The 21,349-nt window shown below is 34.3% G+C and overlaps 2 protein-coding genes across 5 annotated transcripts in view; both read right to left on the bottom strand.

Annotated features, from left to right (window-relative positions):
• Positions 1 to 297: 297 nt before the first annotated feature.
• The window catches only part of LOC136795936 (uncharacterized), a gene marked incomplete at its 3' end in the record, with an annotated part of 115,567 nt that continues 94,515 nt past the window's right edge, over positions 298 to 21,349 (bottom strand). For 3 of the 4 annotated variants that reach the window (XM_067048126.1, XM_067048124.1, XM_067048125.1), the window contains 2 exon segments: positions 298 to 357; positions 20,016 to 20,099. In XM_067048126.1, coding sequence (XP_066904227.1) covers positions 298 to 354 — 57 coding nt within the window. 4 annotated transcript variants of the gene reach the window in all.
• Positions 18,370 to 19,338, bottom strand: LOC136795934 (uncharacterized). Its single transcript, XM_067048116.1, has one exon. The coding sequence runs from the start codon at positions 19,336 to 19,338 to the stop codon at positions 18,370 to 18,372; it is 969 nt and encodes a 322-aa protein (XP_066904217.1).

The following is a 21,349-nucleotide window of genomic DNA, read 5'->3' as shown; positions in this document are numbered from 1 at the left end:
AATATGTATCTAAACTATTATATCATTCTTAATTATTTTTACATAGTTTTCTTTTCTCTTTTTTATTTATTAATTTTTTTTTTTTATTGTTCAACTGATAAAAGTGAGAAAGTAACGTATAATTATTTTTTTATTAAGACTGCTTATATTTCTTTGTATTTTTTAAGTATTTCTGAGGCTCCTCAGCCCTCATCTATTGATTTCTCTGTATTATTCTAAAGGGACTCGTCCCAGAATAAATAAAGTATTATTATTATTATTATTATTATAACATATACTCTATATATACTACAATACCTTCCCCTGTTCAGTTACATCCTCGGAATCTGATAAGTAGACAATTTCTTGATCCATGCTCTAAAACAACATTAAAAACAATCATGATTGATCACTTATAATGAACAAAGATGACAAAAACTGCATAAAACAGTCATAACTAATAAAATATTAATTATAGCTGGTAAAATTAATAAGTTAACAGAAATTAATATAAGTTACTGGCCAATAGTTTAAAGCACATTAATAATTAAGATGAGTTTCTTGGCAGCCAGGAATGGAATAAAATTTACTCTGCATCACTCATTTAATCATTTGGATTTAAAAAATATTGTTTCACTGATATTAGCTCAGTATATGGTTTAACGTTAGAAAAGAAGACAAGTGTATTTTGTGTCTATTGGCTTAGTATTTTTGTTTTGAATGAAAAAGGAATTAACTAGATCTCATTGTGTCACAGCTAACCCTTAAACATAACAAAACTCCTACCATTGAACCCCTGTTAGTTGACTACAATAAGAAATACACCATGGAACATAGAGAGTAGTAGAAGTGATACTTAGGTGGGAAAGTTATCTCCAGTCACTGGGGTTCCCTCCCACTACTTTGTTCAACAGGTGTTTTAACTGTCACTCCCCCGTCATTAAAGTACTTCAAATTGCATGGCTTTTGTGTACAAGTTGTTTTCTGTTTATAAATTAAATTAAAAATGAAATTACATTTAAAATTATGGAATGAAATGTTAATTAGTAAAAAGACACAAAATAGTTTACTAGAGAGGCTAGGTAATAAACCATTGTAAATATGGATTTAGGTAACAGTGAATAGATAGGTTTATTTGCATAGTTAATATGCAAGAGGACTCTGACCAGGTGGGGAAGGTCAAGACAAGCTCTGACTCACATTCCAAAAAGGAGATGAGATGGGGCAAAGTGCACCTAAAGACTGAGTTGCCAACAATGTTCAGGGGCCCTCATTGTGCCCAGTGTTTATTTCATTCTATTACCAAGCGCAATTTAGCCTATTATGCGTTAGTAAAGACAATACATTATTATTATTTTTTGATAGATGTCCAATAGTATTAATGACATCAAGGAATTAATTTTTTTTAAAAAGATTGAAAAAACGGCTTAATCTTTTTTCTTTTGGTTTATATTAAACATTTTTTTTTAAAAATTTAGTAAACCATTGTTTTCCATTTTTTTTTTTTTTTTTTTTTTTTATTACACTGGTTATGTCATTTTACTTTAGTGAATTCAGGTTTTTTCCCCACACTTTTGACATTTAAATGCTTATTATATTATCATTTATAGTAATAGTCTTATAATTAAAAGAAAAGGGAAAGTTTTGTTTTCCCAATGTAAACATCTTCTCTGAAAGTTCTCAGAAATAGCTTTTAAATATTTATTTTGCTCTAGTGGACAAGCAACATATCTCAGCAGTGTTGAGGTTCAGCAATTTCTGAGTTAAAAAATTGTCTCAGTCACGTACTCTTATTATCTTTCTTTGTTTTTTTTAATTAATCTTTTTATTATTATTATTGATTATTTAACAACTAAAAATTTATTAATGATTTTATTTGATTTATGTTAATTTATAAAAATATTTAAGTTTCATTTCTCTTTAATCCTATTATTTCACTATTACACATTGATTTTCACCAATGTATGAATAAAAAGCCTATTTTAACAACATTAATTTTAGAACTTCTTTAGAAATTACAAATATATTTAATGTTTTCTGTTGAATTTGTTCCGTATAATTTTTCTTTAGATGATTTGTAAGAACAAATTGAACAAGCTCGGAAACAAAATATTACGCAAAACAATATGAACATTTGTATTGTTAATAGGATACTTTGCACTAAGGTGATATTTAAATCAAAATGTTTTTGAAACCCGGTTTTAACTATAAATTCAAGAACCAGCTAAAGAAACTTTGGGTTTTGTTAAATATCTAGCAAATTCAGTCGTACCTACTATCAAGGTAACCAATAATATAGGGTGTTTTTTTAAGCCCGATAGAACTTGAAATTGTAAAAAATAACACAAAAAATTAAATTGTAATCAAAATTTTTTTTTTATTCGAAAGATCAATACGTGACATTAACATTTGAAAATGATTTCGGGCATATGGGCACCGCGGCTGTTCTTGACGAAGCGCATTCTGGACGTCCAATTTTGGGCCACTTTTTCGAGCACTGCTGGCCGTATGTCACGAATAACACGAACAATGCTGGCCTCCAAGGCGTCAATTGTTGCTGGTTTATCAGCATAAACCAGTGACTTCACGTAGCCCCACAGGAAATAATCGAGAGGTGTCAAATCGCACGACCATATGCGGCAATTTTGCTTATTAACAAACCCGTTAAGCCAAAAATGCTCCTCATCGCTGAACACAATTTTACAGAATGCGCTTCGTCAAGAACAGCCGCGGTGCCCATATGCCCGAAATCATTTTCAAATGTTAATGTCACGTATTGATCTTTCGAATAAAAAAAAAATTTTGATTACAATTTAATTTTTTGTGTTATTTTTTACAATTTCAAGTTCTATCGGGCTTAAAAAAACACCCTATAGCATGAAGATCATTTCGCTTTATTTTAACAATTGCATACTTAATACCCCGTATAAGACACATAGATGGGAATGATATATAGTTTTTAAGTGACTTAAAACATTGTTTACCAATAATTATTAAGATTTTTTTCTATTTTCCATAAATACCATTGGTGCTAAACCAAAAACAAAATACGAAATTAGATCATTATGAAGACACTAAAAACCTTTTATACCAAAACATGCTGTAATAAAGTCGGGGTCGGGGGTCTCATTCTCTGATGCCCCCCTTGCCGCGAACCCCGGAAGACCCCGAAGACGCTGCAACTGCAATGCAGCCCCAGCCTAAGCATCATGCAAGCTAGGACCTGGCCTACCCCTACCATCACGCCAGGCTCCAGTACACGCTGGCCAGCCCTTGAAGAGGAACGAGGACGTCTTTTCAGACACAGGCGAAGATACACGGTCTTCACCGTTTCGCCCACCGCACACCTTGACGAAGGAAGCGGCTATAGGACGCGGAAGTGACCGCGACAGGGAAACTTCCAGCAGCCACCAGATAAGCACATTATTATTTATGCCATGAGACCACCCACTTTCTTATATTACTATAAATAATGAAATCAAATTAAAAACCTAACACACTAACTATAACTGCCCCTCCAGGGAATTAATCATGAATTAAATAGAAAATATAAATGCATGTTGTTAAGAGCAGAAAGTGTCTCACAATTTTTAGCCCCCTTTTTCCACACATTAATTACAAGCATAAAATTACACTCGGGGCACCTGCAGTATAGCACGGGCAGGTCCCGATGTAACAAACAAAAAATTTTTTTTAAATATGGTATTGTTTTTCAATCAATGATTGCATCCATAGACAAAGAAAGATCAGTTGAATGGTTGAAATTTGGAAGGCTATTCTCCGAGACAGAGGGATTTGTAGTTGCCATTCAAAACCAGGTTATTGCTACCCAATCATATAGAAGACATGTTCTAAAAAACAATACAATAAGTGACAAATGTTGGTTATGCTCAGGGCAGCTGAAATGGATACAGCAGATCACAAGAGGATGTACAATGTTAGCGGGTATGGAGAAACTCCGGAGGCATAATGTGGGGAAAATTTTCCATCAGGCCTTGGGGGAGAAATTTGATCTATTAGATGCAAGATCACCATATTATAAGTATGTTGAGGTTGTTTAGTCTTAGGCGGCTCTCCAGCCTGATAACAACTCTACAGAAGGCCCTCGACAAAGCTTAGTCAGTAAGTTAGGAACGGCCGAGCCAGAGGGATGAGCCCTGCACACTGACGCAGGTAGAGGAGGTCTGAGTAAGAGAGAGTCTGAGGTAGAACTGTCAAGAGAGGAGCCAGCTTACTAGTTGCCAAAATGAAGCGGACGGACTAGTAAGCTGATAAGGGTAGGTAGAAGCTAGGTATGGGAGAATCTGAGGTAGAGTAACAGTTCTAGTTGCCGAGATGAAGTAGACGTACTAGAATTGTCAAGAGTCCGCTTTATCTCGGCAACTAGAACTGGGGAGAGACATGATCAGCTATACTGGTTGCCGAGATGAAGCGGATGGACCAGTATAGCCGTTAAGGAACAGGTTACAATCTTAGTTGCCAAGATAAAACGGACAGACTAAGATTGTTGGGGATAAGGAGAGGATTGAAGGAGGTAGGCCATCATCTTAGGGATGCATACTGAAAAACACAACTCTTAAGAGAATAGGATTGGGAATGAACCGATCTATCTCAAGCAGAGTGTTAGCTACTAGTGCTATGACTAGGCTTAGGTAAGGCTGTGGATCAAAGATCGAATAGGGGATTTCGAGCCCCTTATTTATAGGCCTAGTCCATGTGGCTGGGACCGAGAAGCGGTCGGTGAATGTCTACTTGAGATAGTTTCGTGCATTGTTTCAGTATCGTTTATTAATCATTTTATCAATATTGTTAAGAGTGTTAGATACCGAAATTATCAATATATAAAAATAACAATATTTTTTTACAAAATGAAGTAATTTGTAAATTTGAGAGGGTCGGTGAGGCTCGAGATGCTGCGCTCTGACGGGTTGTAGTTGCATCTCTTGCTCCTTCTCGCCTCTTCTGCTACTAGTATAAACCAAGTAGGATACTCCAAAAGGGCCCCATTAAGCTATATTGGGATGAATCTATTATTACTGACCACACCGTGCACCATAACAAGCCAGACATACTCCTCATAAACAAGAAAGCTAAGATTATAGGTATTGAGATTCCAAATGATAACAATATTAGCTCAACTGTGGGTGAGAAGCTTCGCAAATATCAGGGATTGGTGACCGAACAAAAGGATCCACACCAAATATTTGGAATATGTAGTGGTAACACCAATTATAATATCAACGGATGGGCTGATCCCAAAGTCAACAGTGGCAGGAACAGATGGAATGGAATTACTACTTTACGTGCTTAGAGAGGCTGAACAAGCGGTTCCCTTAGGTAAATCAATAATTGTGTGGAAGTTTTTAAATGTTTGATTAAATTTTTATCTGCAAGAGGTAGGACCATGTACCCCACCCCAATTCTGAATTCATGATTGCGATAAGAATTAAAGAATAATAATAATAATAATGGTTGTTCTCTCGAATTTGGGTTTTGGTTTAGATCAGTGGTTCCCTACTGGTGGTTCGCAATCGTGAGAACCTTGGGAGTAGGTCACAGGAGTATCTGACAATGCTTTTCCGTAAGAGGACTAATTATTAGACCCGTTTAATTGTTTACCTTTTGGATGTTCAAGAGTTGGTCAAGGGGTTTAAATAAATAAATCCAATATAAAATTGCCTTAAAATGCACTTTTATTAGATATTTACTGGAGGGGACTTCTATTTTGCTGCAAGCCAGGAAGGGATGGGTCACACATGATTCAATTTCTAGCTTAGTGGTCCGCAGATTTCTATGGTTTGGGAACTACTGGTTTAGACTGACTCAGAAGGGCCAAAATTCTATTAAAAAAATATACATTTTTCGTGAATCTTGCTCAAGTTAGAAGTTTTCTAGAGTGTTTACCGTTTCTACCATGTGCTGTACAGTGGGCACAAAATCACCAATTTAGGTGGACAAAATTAAACTCAAAAATTTGATCTTTATGATTATTGTTTCTACCTAGAGAAAATTCATTTTTCATTGAAAAAGGACATAGCAGTGACAAGAAATAATTAATTGCTGTAAAAAAAAGAAAAAAAAAAAAATACTCACATTCTAATTCAAAATGTTTTTAAATAAAGGAAAATATATTAAATAATATTTTTACATCATTCTGACAAGTTTAAAAGAATTATAGAATTTTGTCCAACTAAAGTGTCCATAGTGATTCACTAGGTACCGCACCTCTTCACTAGGTTCAGTTAGCAAAAAGTTCGTTGGACCTCTAACAAGGCAATACACAGGCAAACCTCATGATATCTGTGATATTAAAGAAAAGTATAAAAATGTAATGTATTACTTTAATTAATAATAAAGATGAGAGATAGTTGACCGTGAATGAATTATATGAGAAGATGGTTGGGGGGTGCCATCCCCAACCATCCGCAACAACCAATAATGGTCAGGATTCATTCCTCAAACACTACTGGTATCCCACCTTAATTCTTCCTCACTCTATCGTTTCCTATAATCTTAACCCTGAAAATGTCTCGATGAGTCCTTCTGTGGAGTGTCACGCAGTAAGCTGTACACAGACCAGACAAAAACCCATTATACTCCACAAGATAACTCCAACGTGACCTAAAAGAAATTTAAGATAACAGGGGAGTTGTCTTGCCCAGAATGCGTGGCGATGATTCTTCCGAGAGGCCAAATCTTGAAAAATGTATTCTGCTCCTTTATGATTACGAGGTCACTGATGTTATGGTTTGTTCTTGGTATTGACCATTTATCCGTTTTTGCAGCTGATGCAAATACTGCATTCTCCATCTTTGTCAACAGTGTTGATAGATTTTCTTCACTACCGGCCATCGCTTGAGTAGGCTATCACACCTTCTTGCATGGCAATGTCGGGTTCATTGGTCAAGGGAGTAAGAGGTTGAGAGTTGAGAATGGCTTCAATGTTTGTAAAAAGTGTGCTTGCCTCAGGTTGAGCTGGCTTATGACTGCAGCAGGATTGCAATAATCGTCATAATAAAAGAAAACACCATTCCGCCCGCTTAAAATTTTAAATTTATCTAGTATCTGAGAAATAAGGTATTTGATACCACAGGGAATGCTGCCTAGAGAAAGCCGCTCAAATCATGGAAAAGCGCGAAGGGTAGGAGAAGGTATGAAGAGGATATGTGAATAGAAGAATGACTCAAGTAGTTGGAATGACGACAGTAAAGAACAGAAGACGGATTAATTTTACGAGATGGACATTGCATAAACAAAGTAATTTTGTTGTGGGGCATCTTGAGAGGACAATATGATGAAAGAAAATAAATAGACCTTTTGAAGTGATACACAAGAATATTATGGTATATAAAGGTCTAGCCATTCATGGACATTACATGAACCCCACTCCTGTTGGTCCTCTTGCCTCAACAGCCTCAAAGGTTCATATCAATTATTTTCCCTCGTTATCACAAGTCAATCTTTCCTCGCCAATGACAGCCAAGACCCATAGTTCTCATTCTATCAACAATAGCATAATTACAAAGTGTCCAAGGTTTGAGAGAATCTTCAATAACCATCGTTTTAATTTAGGTACAGTTGAAGGATCACTTCAGCCAACCAGTAGTTCTAAAGATCTTCCTCAAAAGTTTGGAGTTGCAGGCACACCTCCCTGTTCCAATTCTACATGCCACTCTAGTTCACTGGGTCATTGTAGTAAATTTATAAATTCCTTAGTGGTACAACAAAAAAAATTCTGTACGTCCAACTGTGCCAGAGCCACTTATTGACATTTCGTTGGAAGTTACCTCCATACAAAATCACTCACAACAGTTACCCTCTTCTTTGGGGTCTCCTGGCAGTCCTCATGGTCCTACTGGGCTCCATGAGCCTGATTCACTGAGGTCAAATTGTCCAGCTACAGTCTGATTCTAATAAATCTAACGACATTTGGTTACAAAATATTTTCCTCTTAGACGAAACTCCAGGATCAAAACGCCCAGCTGCATCAGATTCTAGTTACGCTAGCAACATTTCGTAAATAACTGTCTTCAATTTCCCCCACAATGACGGCGCACCTCCAAGAGGTCCCTAATCTGTGGTCAACCTGAACCTACCCGCCTGCCTTAGCCTGTAATCGCAAGATCTCATCAGTCTAATCTGTTAGACGCTGATAAAACCAACGACATTTCGTTAGAAGTTACCTTTATACTAAATGACTCGGTTACTAGCTTCTTCAGGGCCTCCCTCCAAGAGGTCCCTAGCTAATTATTTTCTTATTCCCACTTGGCCTCTTCGTACATATATCCTTAGATCTGATTTTTTAATCTCATCATATTCCACATGAATTCAAATATTATTTGTTCGAAGGAACTAATTTAAATAGGAAAACTAAAAAACCGCATCTTAACTCCAAGAGGTACTCAATGTATTACTGCCTTCCTCCTGTTCGTTCCGTAACTCTCAAAGAGGCTCTACAGCTCAAAAAGGAACTCATATATTTCCTTCCGTTAGGTGGCGAACACATTGCTTGAGGGAAAGATCTTCTTTAGTTGGAAAAAAGTATGCAACATTTGAATGGGAGCAAAGTTCTTTAAGTGACTCGTAGGCCTCACGTAGCCAGAAGGAAGTGTAACAAGTAGGGATGCGACATCGAAGTCGATGTTTTGAAAACATCGATGTTTTTCAGCCAATGTTTTCTAAACATCGATGTTTTTAAGCCGATGTTTTACGTTTGTCCCAATTTTTCATTTTTTTCCAAAAGTAACTAAATGAAAACCAAAAATTTACAGTATAAATAGATTCCTATCAACAATGTGGTCGAATAAAAAAGTACCTCCAACCTTCACGCTAACGACATGATAAAGATAAATTACGACTAGAAAAACAACGATGTTTTAAAATATCATTGCATACAAATCTTTGCTAAAAATACATCGATGTTTTTGAACAACCATTTCAGTAACTCAAAGTGTGTTCCAACGACGACGTATAGTCCGGCCAGTCGGAAGTGGTTTTTGCAAAAAAATAATGCAACATTGATAAAAAAAACATCGATGTTTTGAAATATCAATGTTCTATATGAAAATAATGTTGCTACCAATACATTATCCAAAAGAAATTGTTGTTTTTAAACAACTATATCAGAAACATGAGGTCTGTTCCAACAATCCCGCATTCTACGGCCTGTAAGAAGTGGTTTTTGAAATAAAGAATCCGACAACGACTAAAAAAACATCGATGTTTTAAAATATCGTTGCGTGCAATACATTATCCAAAAGACATCGATGTTTTTTAACAACTATATCAGAAACATGAGGTCTGTTCCATTGCATTATACGCCCAGTATAAAGTGGTTTTTGAAACTAAGAATCCGACATCGACTACAAAAAACATATTTTAATAGAATGCGGGATCGTTGGAACAGATCTCATGTTTCTGAAATAGTTGTTCAGAAACATCGAAGTATTTTGGGTAATGTATTTTAAGCAACAATATTTTAAAACATCGATGTATTTTTGTAATGTATAGTAAGTAACGATATTTTAAAACATCCATGTTTTTTGCAGTTGATGTCTCGGATTCTTTGTTTCAAAAACCACTTCTTACAGGCCGTAGAATGCGGGGTCGTTGGGACATATCTCATGTTTCTGAAATAGTTGTTCAGAAACATCGATGTATTTTGGGTAATGTATTGTAAGTAACGGTATTTTAAAACATCGATGTATTTTTATAATGTATAGCAAGGAACGATATTTTAAAACATGGATGTTTTTTGTTGTTGATGTCGGATTCTTAGTTTCGAAAACCTCTTCTGACAAGTCGTCGAGTTCGTGATCGTTGGGACAGACTTTATCTGAAATATATAATGTATTGTAACGATATTTTAAAACATCGATGTTTTTTGTAGTTGATGTCCTATTCTTTGATTGGAAAAGCACTTCAGACTGGCCGGAGCATGCGTAGTCGTTGAAACAGATCTTGTTCCTGAAATAGTTGTTCATAAACATCGATGTATTATGGTAATGTATTGTAACGATATTTTAAAACATCGATGTTTTTTGTAGTTGATGTCCTATTCTTTGATTGGAAAAGAACTTCTGACTGGCCGGAGCATGCATAGTCGTTGGAACAGACCTTATGTTACTGAAATGGTTAAAAAAACATCGATGTTTTTCAACATCGATGTTTTTCTGTCGATGTTGTTTCGACACCGATGTTTTTTTGTCGATGTCGCATCTCTAGTAACAAGGTCTCAGTTCTAAGTACATACCTTTAAATATGAATAATTTTTCAGGGTCATTTGCAATACCTCACCCTTGAGAAATACATGTTTTAATCTGGGATACATAGAAATTTAATTTCTCTTTAAGTTTTTCAAATTGAATTTTGACATCCTCTGGTATGTCCATATTTATTTTAGAGGTGAATGATATGATTGAAAAAGAAACTAAAAGACAATAAATGAAGAGAGAGGACGAGAAAAACAAAATTAATTAATGGCGGAATGGAGCACTTTACAAAATATTTTTTTCTATAAAAAATAATTTTAAAAAAAGATGAAACAAAATGTACAATAACAAAATTCGACAACCAGAGGACCATGTCAAAAACAAAATTAATAATAAATTTATCCGGCCCGGATAGGACGAAAATGTTACGGTGGGTAGGGGTTCAGAAGGAAGTAGTGAAAAGAAAAGAAATGAATAGCCGAATGTTGTTATTTTTATATATTTAAATAATTGAACATAATAAAAGAAACACAAAATATATAAAAATATACAAATTAGAAAAAAAAGATGAAAGAAAACTTAAAACTATTACAAAAATCAAATGAATTGAACAACAGAGAGAAGAAAAAAAAAGTCTTATATCACCGGTGATTGATGGGACCCCGGTTGTGGTTGTTGTCCTGAGTGGATGTTCTCGTGGAAGTAGATCGACAAAAGGGCGTACGTGCGCCCGCCTTGTCCTCTTGGAGGGTGAACCAAAGTGGTCCGCCTTGGCTAAAATGATGAAGACAATGGAGATGACCAGGATGCTGGCGACTACGAGTGCATAGTGAGGAAACAATGGAGGCTATATGTGCGCACACTGAGACTAAGAAGTCATCTGTCCATTTCCAGTATAAAAATACAACAGAGAGTAGTTGTTTTGTTTTAGACATAATAAAAATCATATGTTCCTATAATCGATTTGTGGATCATATGTTGGCCACAACAATTATAATTTAGGACATTGTGTGTATCAGTTATATTATTGTCACGGAATTTTAGGTTGGATAAAGTTTAACTACCATAAATAAGGGTATTTGCAACATTAATTTTTTTATTATAAGGATGTTGGGTAAAATAATTTAGGAATCTGCGGAAATAGGTAGGCTTGGTGTACCCATTGGTGGATATGGAGCTATCATGGTTTCTGGTGATAAGAAGGTTAAGAAAGGAAAGTATATTGTTGGTTTCTATTCCAATGGTGAAATAGAGTCGAAGATAATAGACTGGGCAGTATGAGTTGTAGCGTTAAAAGGTTTAACTTGTAGAAGCTCCAAGACCCAGTTATGATAAACCAGTAAACAGTTGAGATGTCAAGGCATTACAATCAATACACCTTGGACAAGGATTGGTGAAAGATGAGTATGTCTGCTCCTTAAATCCTTGAAGAGATGACAGATGCGATTCTGGGACTAGAATTCTGTTCAGTCAATTTATTTTTCTCTTAAACCCTTTTCTCCATTTTATTCTCATTTATGTAACTACATAAGCCAAAACATCATTCAACAATGATGACAATAATGATAACTTTTAAGAGTTATTTGTTATCATTATCTCTATCCACTATTGTTACCAGTTATCTGCTACGATTATATTTCTTATTTCCCTATATTCATCAATTATTATTACATATTAAAGAGTCACTTATACTTTTTTATTACCTTTTTCTATACTATTATCATTTTTATTTTTCAAGTTTCATTACTAATTTTATCAACCTTATTTTGCAATTCTTATCTCATGTAATCATTGTTACAATTGCAATATAATAAAAATAAAATAAAAATGGCTGGGTATTGATTTTTGTTTCAATATAAACATTATATTCGATAAAATCCATCAACTATTAATTTTGATTACTTAATTTTATAATTATTTGAATTTTTTTTTAATATTATATAATTCATCAATATTAAACGCTAATTATTCTTTAAAGCGCTCTTATCATCAGCATTTATTTATAACATACAAGTCACTTCATTAAGATTTATAATAATTTCATTTTATACATACATATTGTAAAATTAAAAAAAATATTAAAATAAAATAAATGGGTTCCAACTCTAAAAGTCATTCTAATTCATTGTGTTGTTGTAGGAAATTTACAAATTCCTCAGTAGCAGAATACAAAAAACATTCTGTCCTTCCAGCAGTACCAGAGCCACTTATTTCCAGAGACATTTCTCCGGAAAAAGCCTTTTCTCAGGGTGTATGTAAACTGAAGATTACCTCAGATGGGTTCCAGTAAACCAGCACAATTCCACTTGGCCTTTAGAGCTTCATACTTCTCCAATCAGTCCTCTTGATCCTACTGGGCTCCAAGAGCCTGATTCCCTGAGGTCAGATCGTCCAGCCACATCTGACCCTAATACATCTAACGACATTTCGTTAGAAAATATATTCGTTCAAGACAAAACTCCAGGAACAAAACAGCTGTGTCAGATCCTAGTTTTTCTTTCCACATTTCGTTGGCAAATAATTTTCTTCCATTTCATTCACAATTGCGGTGCACCTCCAAGAGGTCCCCAATATATGGTTAACCTGAACCTTCCCCCCTGCCTCAGCCTGAAAACACAAGATCTACTCCGTTAGTCATCAATAAGACCAATGACATTTTGCTGGATGTTTGCTATATACAAAATCACTCACAGCCCTTACCCTCTTCTGTGAGGTCTCCACTCCAGGAAGTTCTCTTGGTCCCTCCGAGCTCCATGAGCTTGATCCCTTGAGATCAGATCGTCCAGCTTCATCTGATCTTAATAAATGTAACGACATTTCGTTAGAAGTTACATTTATCCAATATGGTTCGTTTCGTCTCAACCCCAAAAGATCCATACTCACTGATCAAAAACTTCTCCTCATTAGTGTCTTTGAGTCCAAAACTCATAGATCTAGACACCCAGCTGCATCAGATCCACACCATACCAACGAAATTGCATCAGGACTTCATCATCCACGAGATGATGCACTGCCCATCAAGAGGTACTCAATGAATTACCGCCTTCCTCCTGCACGTTAGGTAACTCTTGAAGAAGCCCTACAGCTGAAAAGGAAACTCATATTTTTCCTTCGGTTAAGTGTCGAACACATTGCTTATCAGCCATTACAATTGCCCAACTCGGTCATCATAACCAGCTGACATTTTTCCCTAAGTGGTTATGAGAAGGTTGCAAAGTTCATCAGAATAAAGTTCCCCATAATATTCTTGTGTATCATCTATACGTTTTCTTTCATTGTATTGTCATATCAGATGCCCCACAACAAAATTACTTTGTATATACACCGTACATCTCATAAAATTAATCTATCTTCTGTTCTTTACTGTCGTCATTCCAATTACTTGAGTCAATCTTCAGTTGTTCACATATCCTCTTCATACCTTGTCTTACCCCTAGCACTTTTCCATGATTCGCTGTTTTCTCTGGGCAGCATTCCCTGTGGTATCAAATACCTTATTTCTCAGATACTAGATAAACTAAAAATTTTAAGCGGGCGGAATGGTGTGTTCTTTTATTATGACGCTTGTTGCAATCCTCCTGCAGTCATAACCCAGCTCAACCTGAGGCAAGCACACTTTTTACAAACATTGAAGCCATTCTCAAATCTCAACCTCTTACTCCCTTGACCAATGAACCCGACAGCATTAAGTAGACCACTCCTTGCCATGCAAGAAGGTGTTATGAGAACGCCTACTGAAGCGATGGCCGGTAGTGAAGAAAATCTATCAACACTGTTGACAAAGATGGAGAATGCAGTATTTGCATCAGCTGCAACAATGGAAGAAATGGCAAACACCCGTAACAAACCTTAATGTTGGTGACTTTGTGATCTTAAAGCAGGTACATTTCTTAAGAATAAGCCTCTCGCAAGAATCATCGCCACACATCCTGAGCAAGATGACACCCTACCCGCAGTAACACTCATATCTAAAAAATAGCTTCGGTTCAAAAGATAAGCTTTAATATTAAATAAATATGAGGATTTATATTTTTAATTATATATAGAAGTCTCATGTGTCATGGCCACAGGTACAGTTCGATATACACTTCGCTCTATGTTTGTTACTTTGTCATAGTGGTTACATCTCAAACCCAGCTTTCAAACTTCATGAAACGTGAGTTTGTAAACAACTAAACATTTTTATACTTTCAAATAGTGGAAGTGTAAAACTATTAACTAAAATTAGCCAATTATAATAGACAATCGTTTACCAGTGAAAGCGCTAGTAGTCGGTAATTCCCCCTAGGGAATCTTATCTTAATTCTATAATTCACGGTCAAGGTGCTATACTATCTCCGTTAGGTCGTCCGTTCGAATCCAAAGACTATAGAATTTTTTTTTTTCTACTATTTATTTTATTATTATTTTTTTGCAACAAGGACTTTTAAATTCAGAAATGTTTTATTTAATATTTTTATATAATTTGGTGTACAGTTTAGTTTAGAATAATTTGTTTACGCTTTTAATTTTTTTTTTTCTTCATATAATAGATTCGGACAAGAATATGTCATGTGAAGACTCCGGAGAAGATGAAGAGACCCCGTTTTCGGAAATAAGCGAAACGGATTCCCAATATTTAAAGAGGCGTACTCGTCAAAAACGCCACAGAAACACTGCCCCTGGGTCAGTGGGTAATTCACCTAATAAAAAGAAGAATAAAGCGGCTAAATCCAAAAAGCCAGTTGAACCAGCTAAAATTCACACTGCAGTCACAAAACCAGAAAAGACCACATCTATACCATCTATCAGCAATAATTCTACTGTTGTCAAAAATTTAACTAGTAACATTCCAGAGTCTCAAGGATTTTCAGATCCAGAGCCAACTCCTATTTTCGTGACCAAAATAGAAAATTTTATATCATTCCGTCAAGAGATTGCTGACTTGATCGGACAGCCAAATTTTAGATGCTTCTCACGCATCAAAGACATAAAAATAAATACCACCAATAAAGATAACTACAAAAAACTAGTCAACCATTTGACCGAGAAAAATTATGACTTCCATTGCTATCAATTGAAGCAAGAAAAGACATACCGAGTGGTTCTAAGAGGCCTCCATTCAACCACTCCCACCGATACTGTCAAAACAGGGCTGACAGAAATCGGCCACACCGTGAGAAATATATGGGGCGTTTTACACCCAACTGAAAAGTACCCATTACCACTATTCTTTGTTGATTTAGACACATGTGTGCTCACAGTTAGTAATAACCCTTTGATTGCATCCCAAACTCTCCAGTCCCATATCACAATCCTCGAAGAATGGTGTCGAAATTGGAGGATAAAAATAAATCCCATCAAATCACATTTACTCTTCGTCGTAAACCTGCCGACTACCCTACAGTATACTTTAATAATGTGCCTCTTACCCCTGTAGAACAGATTCGTTATCTTGGACTACATCTTGACAAACGACTAACCTGGAATCCTCACACAAGACTGAAAAGACGCATGCAGATTCCGACTATTACAGCACTTACTAGACAAACGGTCTAAAATTCCAACTCATTACAAAAGACTGATCTACATGACAATAATAAGGCCCATCTGGACATACGGAGTTGAGCTTTGGGGCTCCACTAAACCTTCGAATTCCACTCGTATCCAATCTTTACAATCCAAAATCCTTCGTAAAATCCTCAATGCTCCTTATTTTGTTACCAATAAAACCATCCATAGATGGACCACCAAGACCTTAATGTTCCTTATGTAACCGATCTAGCCCGAACCCGATAATATTCCTTCCATAATAAACTCCCTAACCACCCAAACCCACTAGTTTCTAACCTAGCTTCCTCTTCCATTCCTGGCAATCCTCCGAGGCGCGTAAAAAGAAGATGGCCTCGTGACCTTATATTGTAAACTGCTTTTAGAGTTCTACTACTGGGTAGTTTCTCTACATCTTGTATCATATCATTATGTCATTATGATCAAATTTACTTGTTGTATTTTTTATACAGTTGTAAATATCAATAAATAAATTAAAAAAAAAAAAATTATATATATATTATAGACTCTCAATCTCAGGGCGGGTTTCTAGGCAATCAGAAACAGACACATTTACTATTAACACTTAATTTAATTAATATCTCTTTTACAAATGTATTTAAATTTAGGTATTACATAACTAACCAATTTCATAGAATCTTCTTTTGATGATTTTCTTTGTATCCTTATTCAACAAACCAACACTTACTGTAAGCAATCTTTCAGCATACGAACACTAATGGAGCAAAGCATAGGTCCTCTAACAGTTTTTTACTCACTATCCACCGAAGTGTGTTGTTTGGCGATCCAAACAAGGAGTCCCTTATTCTTCTTGGGCGACTCTTCCATGTCCTCTTTTTCAAGATGTCCGCCCTTCAGCTAGACAAGAGATGATGAGGACCTCCTCATTTGGGAAACATTATTCCCCGCCCGTGCCTAAGCAACGAATGAATTTCAAAAACCGTGATCTTTCTCTCAATGTTCTAAGTGAATTGATTTTAGCACAACAGTTTTGAGTTTTTGCATGTGATTTTCTTTACGAACATTATTCTAGAACACTTATTCTTAACTTCTATTTTTTCTTAAATGTATTGTAATTTCAATTATGATGGAAAGTTAAAATAAAGTTTTTAAAATATTTGATTCTTCTCGACATGGCCGTGATTCAATAAACTTTTCGCAAGACACATGCCGCCATCTCAGCTTTGATCGAAATCTTTTGTGATTGCATATTTTACTGAACAAAATTGGTTAGCTCGCTTTTAGGTTTAATACTACAAATAAACATATTGAAAAGATAAATCACATAAAACTTACTAAAAATTATTTGTATATAAAAAATAACTATTTACTCATAAAAGAGGATATCACAATATATATAAATATTATTTGTTAATTATTTTGTTTATATTTCCTTTTACTATAAGGGAGCCCTTTCACTGTCAATATTACTGAAGGTGACCCTCAAACTTGTCAAGAAGATTGTACCATTATTAAGTCAGTTACTAGTTGTGTTTGATTTTGGAGTTTGTTGGGAACAATTCTGGGGTTTCCTGACCTAATTCAAAATTTAAAGAAATGGTTATGTGTTACATACAACAATGCGATGTTAGTTATTAATTTTTTTACAAAACATTGTTAAGTTAGTGGTATAAATGATCAAGCATCATTATTTTCAACATAAATTGATCACTTTTACCCACGCAATTTATACAAATTAACCCAACGATACAATAGAATTTGAAATAGTATTTCATTCTTATAATGTAAGAAAAATTCCCATCTTGATTCCAAGGTCTCTCATGGGCGGAGAACTGTGGTATTAACCAGTAGCCATATGCTAGTAACATTACAATCAGTTACTATTATTCTGTCTCAGCTGAAGTCAATGTCCTCTGTTATTTTGTTTTCTCCATCTGCCATTTCACATTAAATTATACTTTAAACCTTATTATTCATATACCAAAAGATCTGAATCACACCACTAAGGTCTGTTTTCAACTAAATGATATCAATGGAGCAGAAAAATGTAAACATAATAACTAGGAATGGAGAAATGTAATTATAAGAAATGTTCTTAGGTTGGTGATCTTTTTACTCACATTATATCTAAATAAGGACATTTTAATTGTATCAATTCAACATCGTTTTATTATTATTTTTAAACCCATAAAATAGTTTATATCCATTAGCATTCAGTATGAAAAACACTGATCAATAAGAACTTTTTTTTAGTAAAATAAAATGTAATAAATAACAAGAGTATATAGCCATTTCAATATAAAAATTAACTGCTATTAATATATAACGAAAACAATTAAAATGTACACAGAAAGAAAACAAAGAAGAAATAAAGTCAAAAAAATGGGATAAAATGCATATAAGTGATACAGGAAGACAATATACCAAATGTATAGGGATGTAAGTTATATAATAGAAAAATGAACAATAAAGTAATTAATGTAAGTATACTTAAGCTGGTAACATATGAATAAGATAAGATACATAAATCTAAAAGAAAAAGGAAGGATAGTAGCTATAAAATATAATTAAATTAAATATGGGGTGAGAATTTAGAAAATAAAACCAGAATAAAAGACATAACAGGAAAGTGGGTTTCTGAAATGCAGAACGAGAGAAAAAAGAAGCATTATAAGGATTTTATAAGGTTCAAAATGTGTCGGTATGTCAAGGAGATACAGTCTTTATCGACTTTAAGATAAACAGAATTATCTGTTAAATTTATGTGAATGGACTCAGCGATTAGACGTTTTTTATGGTTGCGGACAGTAGCAAGAATTGATGTATTATCAAAATTAAAAGCATGGCTCAGGTTTAAAGTATGTTCTGACAATTTAGAGGGACATGGGTTACAGGAGTTGATAGAAGTTTTGTGCTGGGAAATGTGGTTCTTAAGTTGATACTTAGTTTCACCGATATAGAAGGAATTGCAACATAGGGTAGAACAAGATATCCGGTAAACTACATAGGAATGGTGTAAAAAAGGAATAGGGTCTTTTAATTTGGAAAAAAGATTGGAAATTTTGTTGTGGTACTTCAAGCCGATATAAGTGGGAATAGTGGATCTTAAGGATTTTTGAATATTGCCAGAAAGAATGGGGATATATGGAAGGGACCTGTACTGAAAAAGAGGTGGAGTGGCTTGAAAAGAGTTGAGAACTGGAGGAACTGGAGTAATATGGTTAATGTAAGAATCAAGAAGTTTGTTTGTCACTTTATGAGGGAAATTGTTGTGGATAAGGTTCTTAGCAACATTGATAATTTGGTGATAAGGGTGTTGAGAAAAATAGTTGAGGAGTCTGCCAGAATAGGTGGGTTTGGTATACCAATCAGTGGATAGGGAGCCATCGGGATTTCTGATAATAAGTAGGTCAAGAAAAGGGAGGGAATAGTCAAATTCACCTTCAACAGTAAACCGAAGACGAAGGTGGTAGGAGTTAAAGGCTGATAGGATTTCTGGGATTCTGCCAGGATTGAGGACAAGGTAGAGATCATCCACGTACTTCTTAATGGAAATGATGTCTTGTGAGAATAGAGGTATTATAGAGTCGAGGTCATTAAGAATATTAGAGATATCAGGAGCAAGGCAGTTCCCCATCACAAGTTAGTGGTAAAATTTATATAATATAAATTATATAGCGTTTATATATATAAACGCTAGTTTAGTGGTAAAATTTATCATGAAACATCAGGTAACCAGAATTATAACAAAGTTCTAAAGCAGAAAGAAATGAGGTGAGGTTAAGCGTGGTATGAGGATGAATTATAATCCAGTTCTTCTCAATGATTTGAAGGGCTTTGTCAATGGGGATGTTAGTAAAAAGGCTTTCGGCATTAAAGGAGGTTAAGATAAAGTTTTCATGTATGTTGAAGGATTTTAGTAGTTCTTTAAGGTGGAAGGAATTACATATATATTTAGGATATATTTTATGTTTAGAAATACATTCAATTTATTATCATACTGAGGCTTATTGCTCAAGATACTCCTTACAAATGCAATAATACTGACATTCCTGAATATTCCTCATTATTGAAAGATCTTCAATAAAAGTCAATTAATGCTAATTTCTGTCAATTGTATTACTAGCCAATAAGACTGTATTTTTTACTTGAAAGCCCACCCATTCCTGCTTATCATGTTATTCTAAAGGAGCTTGCTCCAGAATAAAAAGTTTATTATTATTAAAATTGGTCTAAAATTATTTCCTTGTTTAATAAGAAACTTTGTTTATTTGGTTTACAATAAAGAGGAAGAAAACTGAATTCTATACTTACATTTAAACTACAGTCTTGTTTTAAAGGTACTTCCTTGTTCAAACAGTTGCTCTTGTCTGTTCTTAATAATATAATAAGTCAAATCTGAAAGAAAATAGGTAAAGCACTAAAATAAATAAAAATATTAAAAGTAACAAAATGGTTAGGTAAATTATTTGGCAATGAAATTATAAATTCAACAAAAACATTCACGAAAATAAACATAGTGATTTAACGCCAGATAAATGTATTAAATTATAACCTAAGTTGATTACATTTCCAACAGGAAAATTCAAAATAATCCAAAAATAAATTTAATCCATTATATATAACACAATTAGTTGTACTGTCTTTTGGCTTCTGACTACTTTCTGTATTTCTTCTACTCAAAACCTGTCTTCTTCTAGATAATTAATTAATTAAATTAGTTTTTAAAGGCCATCTGAGGAATAATAGTTTTCAGGAATAGTAGTTAATTAAATATTCTGAGTTAAAAACACGAGAAGGCAGCTGTTGATCTGAAAACTTATTAAAAATGAATTATAGACTTACATTATGATTTTTCCCCAGTTAATGTTTTATCAAAATAAAATGACAAATAAATATTGCTAATTTGAAAAAGTTTATGAATGAGAATACTCTGTGGACAGTTTCAATAAAAACAGAACATTTCAAGTAAAACAAAATACTTCAAAAAAGTAAACCATGTTTTTATCAGGATAAAGTAGGAAACAATGTCATGTTTCTTTATACTTACATTTATTTAAAAAAAATAAAAGTAATTAACAGTGAAACACATTGAATGTAGAACTAAAAGTAACGCCAAGTGATCAGGAAAGTCGATAAAAAATAAATTGATAAATCTAATTGCAATATTTAGACATAAACACTCTATCCCACTTCGTATCAAAGGCAGCATTAATCGAAAACAAACGCCAATGTCGTTCATAAAGAAAATGTTCAGTTCCAGATCTGGCATCAAGTATTTTTATATTGGAAGAAGATAGTTGACCATCTGAAGTAGATTGGATCAAGATAGTCCGGTTGGCGGTCAATAAAGGTGTCAAAATAGTAAAAGAAAACGATTTATTGTTAAGTAACGTTTACGCCCCTCCCCAATTCTCACTCCATTCTTGAACTATTGTGGACACCTAAAAATTTTGTAATTACCTATAATTTTCTCATTTCGTTATCGTCTTAAATTGTATCTATTTACTTTTTCTTCACCATATAACATTTACATCCAATTATATTCTTATTCAATAACTTATATATATTTTATTTTTCACTTCCTTCATCACTTTAATTTTATTAATTTCATTCCGGGCAATTATTTACTTTACGTCATTCTGTTT

The sequence above is a fragment of the Halyomorpha halys genome, unplaced genomic scaffold, assembly GCF_000696795.3.
Source record: "Halyomorpha halys isolate HHAL.00 unplaced genomic scaffold, Hhal_1.1 Scaffold1382.1, whole genome shotgun sequence".
In the NCBI taxonomy this organism is placed as follows: Eukaryota; Metazoa; Arthropoda; class Insecta; order Hemiptera; family Pentatomidae; genus Halyomorpha; species Halyomorpha halys.
The sequence above is the reverse complement of the archived record's forward strand: the minus strand, read 5'-3'. Positions and strand labels throughout refer to the sequence as shown.

What these genes read in the sequence shown, in the direction of transcription:
- LOC136795934 (XM_067048116.1), bottom strand. Translation starts at nt 19,338, where the DNA reads ATGGGGAACTGCCTTGCTCCTGATATCTCTAATATTCTTAATGACCTC.